The sequence below is a fragment of the Chanos chanos genome, chromosome 1, assembly GCF_902362185.1.
Source record: "Chanos chanos chromosome 1, fChaCha1.1, whole genome shotgun sequence".
In the NCBI taxonomy this organism is placed as follows: Eukaryota; Metazoa; Chordata; class Actinopteri; order Gonorynchiformes; family Chanidae; genus Chanos; species Chanos chanos.
In genome coordinates this window covers 27,568,752-27,574,312 of record NC_044495.1, presented here as the reverse complement: position 1 = coordinate 27,574,312, position 5,561 = coordinate 27,568,752, and the positions used below count along the sequence as shown (strand labels likewise).

Below are 5,561 nucleotides of genomic sequence, written 5' to 3'. Positions count from 1 at the left end.
AATTGTGCAGCTAATGCCATGAATCGAAGCACCCACCATCTAATCTGTAATTCGAAGGAACATATCTAATTGAGGCAACTTTGATGCTATTAATGTTTATTAGCATCCTGGTTCCTGCTGAGTTCTTCAGAAACAGAGAAGATGGAAAAATTGAATCATGTTTCTTGCTTAAAGAGGAAGTGGAGCAAGTTCGATCCCTCTGAGGTATGGAATACACCCCAGCCTGAATTCTTTCCTGCAGATGTTCTGGCATGGCATCCTTTCTGTTTTTTCATAAGAGAATGAAAACAATATCTCTCAGTGTCCATCCAGTTGCTTTTTTTGTTCATGCATGTGCGTCCACACATCTCACCCTACATTTTTACACTGTTCTGGGAAGTCAGCCTTCAACAGAGAAAAACAGAAGCCCTCCCCCAAAATTTTCGCAATCTGTTCTGTTGCACAACCAGAAGATCTGATGTGACCATTTATGACAGACTCTCATTCTGTATTAGGCATTAATGTGAATATTACATCAGTCCCACAAGAATGGCACCAGTAAACATTCATCTGAAAAGAGGATTCATCACAACTGATATCATTTTGGGGGTAAGTTTCTTTGTCTTCTTCGTTAGATCTGTGTTCTTTCTGGAATTTCACAGCTTACATAGTATTATGCAAAACTGTGGCACGTTTCAGTTTTCTTAAAGTGGAACTGCAATTATTATACATGGATTTCTGCATTGCTGTGAGCTAGATAAATAACAGTAAGACTAAACTTTAAAAAGTACATTTTGGACTGGAGGATTGGTTAAAACAGGAGGAGAGAGATTATAAAAGCATTCTTTTCCAACAGGCACTAAAGGCACTCACATAGAACTTTGATGGCTACAATCCTTTTTGTTGTTGTTGGATTGAAACTGACCAACTGACTGCCAGATTTATCAAGCTTCATATGCTTACACTTACATCAAACTTTTTAAACTCTTTATGACTAAGTAAGGTTATATTTGTGAATGTTGGACAATATCTGATTGGTCATTAATAGTATTACTGTAATCTCTTGCTAAATAATTTTAAGCATATATAAATATGTTTTTTGTCTACAGGTTGTTGGCACTGTTATACTGGCCTTCACACTTTTCTCCCATGGACATGTCTCTAGAGAGGAGGAGGTAATAAAGAATGCTTTTCATTTTGCAAGCAATATGGCTATGCCTGCACAACAAAATGTTTGTACTTCAAATAATCTGACACTTAAAATTCTTGGTTCAACTACACAGATGCATTCAAACAATTGATACTGAAATTATGTCTCTTCGGTGCATTTTTTTTAATGTGTTCTAGTCTTTTTCCTGTTTCCATGCCCTCTCAACAGGTGCAGCCATATGTGCCTGGAGTGACTATTTTGTATATTATTGGAGGGATCACTTTTTTAATGTCAGTTTTCGGACTATTTGGAGCAATGAAAGAGAAACCATGGGCACTGATAGTGGTGAGCTTCTCAAGAAATGCCTTCACAAATATACATTCTCCTGCTTTCAACAGCAGAATTGTCTAACACATGCTCTTTGTACCTAGAACTTTTATTGATTGACTGGTTGTTTGTTAGTTTTCAGTGGGTATGATTCTGCTGATCCTTCTACTCATTGTGATCTCAGGGAATGCTATATATGCAAAAGTAAAGGTACGTTTTCCCCTATATACTTGTCTGTCAATAACAAATACATGAACTATGACTGAACAATAATCCAGGATACTCAAAACCATGGTTCATAGTGCATTCTACTCAGTCAAAAACATCAGCTGAAATCATTTTGTGGAGGCAAGTATCAGCATACTTTCTTTTTTACAAGCAATGTTGTGTGATGGGATCCAAAAAGGACTAAGAACAAAGTAGGGCGAGTTAAAAATAATTGTTTTCTTAATAGCGCACAGTGATCACATTTCTTTCAGGCTGAAAATCACAACTTACAATTGCTCAGCTGCCACCAATGCATTCAAGCAAGACACTTATAAATTTGTGGTCAGACGACAAAGTCCACTCCAAATGGAATATGATTTTGACAATTTCAAATTTCCCAGAAAAGAATGGTAGAGAGTGTGTTCATCTGCAACACAAAGCAAAGTTAATGAGGACTGAGTATAAACAACATCAAAGATATTGCGTAATCACAGGCCCATACAGTCATGGAGTAAGTTGACATTCCACCCATGTTCCTGAAATGTATATGTGTGTGTGTGTGTGTGTGTGTGTGTGTGTGTGTGTGTGTGCGCGTGCAGTAACAGAACAGGGGCAACTGTTTATAACTTTAGTTCTTGACTGTCAATATGATGAACTGAGTTGCAATATCAACATTAATTTGTACTACTTTCATGTTACATTTTGTGTGCACATTTTCCAGTTTCCAGAGCAGCTTTTCAATGACACAGTGTTGAGTGATCAAACACCAGAATTTCAAAATATGGTTGAGTCATGGCAGACTTTGGTAGGTATACATTACCTTTGTTCTGTTATTTCTTTCCAAATACATGTGTGTCAGAGAGAGGGAACGGGAAGCAGTAAGGGATCATGCATGCATGTATACATTGTTAGTGTATGTTTAAGTATGTAGTTGAGGGAGTGAAAAAGAGACAGAGAGAAAGACTGTGTTAATGTGGGGAGGTGAGTAAGTTAAAGAGAGGGAAATGTATGTATGTGTATGCTGGTAACTAAGTGAAAGTGAGATAGAGAGAGACTGATTGTGATCTTATCCTTGAGCAGTTCCACTGCTGTGGCCTAAATAGAGGTTACCAGGAGTGGGAGGGTCACATTCCACATTCCTGTCTATGTGAGCAGCCAGAAGAGAGCTTGTCTCCATGTGTGAGTTGTCAGATGCCTCAACACTTCATGTAGAGACAGTGAAGCTTTTCTAGGTCATATTTACATGGTCTTTTGGCCCATGAGGTTTATGAATTCCATTTTGTCCATTTCAGATTGAGGTTGAATTGCTCAATGGCACTACAAAAACAGACATAAAAGTATACAAAGAGGTAAGACAATTACTCTCTCAAAACGGAAGACATAAGGTTTGCTTCTAGTAAAAATGCTGGCAATGAAGTATTTCATCCAGAAAAGATGTTTGAAACTGATTCGTTGGTTGAAGTTTGTCTCAGAGATATGACAGAAAAGTGTGTACATTTTGAGTTTCACACCAGTATCAGTGATATCAGCTATGTGCCATCTTCATTAAACTCACATGATTGTTTGATTGATCAAGCATGCAGATGTTCATTGATTGAAAATGTTGAGTAGGTTTAGCTCTGGGAAGGCTTTGATTTTGTAGCTGCGAGAATTCTGAGCATAGACAGACTGTAAAGATGTCAGTTTGAAGTCATCCTATCATGAAGACTAACGGTGTAAAAACTTTGTTCAAACTTGCTTTTTCAGCCATGCCTTCCACATATTATCTCATCCATGACTCTGGTGTTTGACGTGATGCTGGTAATCCTGCTTGGATATGCAGCATTCCTGGTATGAAAACCCGTTTCTTGTTTGAGTTGTAAAAGCTATTATTAATACAGATTTAATACTCAAGTTGTCTCCTGGCATATATTAGAACAGCACAAAGTGAAGTAAGGAGGTAAAATCATTAATGCCCCCTTTTTTATTCTTGTATATTGTCTAATTGTACCTGAATATTTCAGATCATTGCCACCGGAATGGCCATTGCAATAGCATGCCAGAAAAGAAGAACATCAATCACTCCACCAGTGAAATTCAGCGCTGAGTCCAGTAACTCAAAGTATACAGAGCTTTCTTACAACACAGACAATGATTAAAATTCTCATTTCTACTGAAATCCAAGACATCAGTAGAAAAGACCAAGAGATGCAGTAAGAAGTTTTGATTTGTTCAAAACATTAAACATTTTCTGTATTGCAGATCTTTTTACTTTTTGATCCGCTTCTCTTCTCTCTCTCTCTCTCTCTCTCTCTCCCTCTCTGTGTGTGTGTGTGTGTGTGTGTGTGTGTGTGGTCAATAGTTCTTCACCCCCAAAAATCAGTTTACTTCAAACAATAGTCCACCATTTTCATAAAACCAAAACTGAAATGTGTAGTTTTAGGTGGTTCTTCAATGTTTTCAGAATAGAAAGAAGAACATTGTTTAGACAATACTACCCATCAAGATTGAAATCTGGAACAAATTCCATGGTAATCATAGCATTACACTACAAAATCCACAGAGTATATTTTGTGAAATTGTCATCCTCTTAAAACCCATAAAAATTCCAAAGATCCTGTGAGGCAATACAGTTATGACAATAATTAAGGGAAAGTATCTTTGTACTGTTTATTTTTTAGAGTTAATATCAACACCACTAGTCATCAGGGATGCTGAAGATGAAGCAATCCTAATGTAAATATAGCATTGCAGATATATTAAATCCTTTCACGAGACAATATCAAATCATTACATTTGGATGAAATAATGAACTGATATATTGGTACCACTGTGTAATTTCTGTTGTAAATAAATGTTTTGTTTTGGGGTTTTTTTTTTGTAAAATGTGCTGTGTGGATTCCTGTACTTTATGTCACAACAAAAGGAAACAGTAATGTACAGAGTTCAGAGTTGATTTATATTGGAGGACATAATAAATGTGAAACTGTGGCACAGTCCAACAAACATTAGAATATGTGTGATTTTATTGTGCTATCACAGTACCTTTTTTTTACTGAGCAATTTGTGATATGGTGTAATTTATCCTTCAAGAACTAACAGACATTATAACTGAGGCCTAATCAGGACTGACTGGCAGTGACATAGAAATTTTAGTGTTGCTGGGAAAAGTTTAACATGTGACTCAAATAATGAATAAATGAGAAAGCATACAAGGCTTCTTGGAAAGCATATGCTTTCAGTTTTTTTTTTGAAGTTGATCCAAATCCAACCACTGGGCATGGCTCAAAGAACCTATACACTGAAAACAATTTATATGGGTTGACGATCTTTCTCACAGAAATTTGTCAAGATTATCTTTCTTATTTTGCAACGCAGCAACAAGCACCACCACTAAACAGTTCAGACTTGGACATCTCTCCAATTGCTCCCTGGAAGAGTTCATTGTGCCCAGATCTCATCCTTGAGTTAACTCTGTATGTTTTTTGAATGACACTAATCTAGGGAACTGCAAAATGTGCATTTTAGGACATGCAAAACCAGAAATGTTCATTGTCAGATTAGAGTTAATACATAGTCCTACAGGAGAGTACTGTCTATGTGGTGCCACTAGCTAATTATCATAATGAATGGAAAGTGAACACTACAGAATTTTACTGTGCCAATATGCCTGTTTTCAGGTCCAATCTATACACAGTCTGAAAACTGTCAGATATTTCTAGCTTGTCTGAAATTGCTGACAGTGATGCATAATCTTCTATAGTATTCTATACGCAGCAACAAAATTTGTCAGTATCCATAGGAGAAAGCCATCCAGCATACAGCCAATTCTATATGAATTGTGATGAGGAAGGAGAGCATCGTGCCATGGAAGGGAAATGGGAACAGAAAAGAAAAAATGTTGTTAAAATGTGGAGAA

General features: G+C 36.8%; 1 protein-coding gene across 2 annotated transcripts; it reads left to right on the top strand.

The window, feature by feature from the left end:
• The first annotated feature begins 464 nt into the window (after positions 1–464).
• LOC115817395 (tetraspanin-17) lies at positions 465–4,648 on the top strand. Of its 2 annotated transcripts, XR_004025430.1 has the most exons (10): positions 465–588; positions 1,089–1,154; positions 1,358–1,474; positions 1,592–1,666; positions 2,385–2,468; positions 2,744–2,842; positions 2,956–3,012; positions 3,410–3,493; positions 3,667–3,855; positions 4,005–4,648. XR_004025430.1 is itself a non-coding variant. In XM_030780690.1 (9 exons), exons 1-9 carry the CDS (start codon positions 529–531, stop codon positions 3,799–3,801), a joined length of 777 nt encoding a protein of 258 aa, XP_030636550.1. In that variant the 5' UTR covers positions 465–528; the 3' UTR covers positions 3,802–3,900. The 2 variants fall into 2 exon arrangements, 1 of the variants encoding a protein (XP_030636550.1); XM_030780690.1 differs by lacking the exon at positions 4,005–4,648 and having other exon boundaries at positions 3,667–3,900.
• Positions 4,649–5,561: the final 913 nt, after the last annotated feature.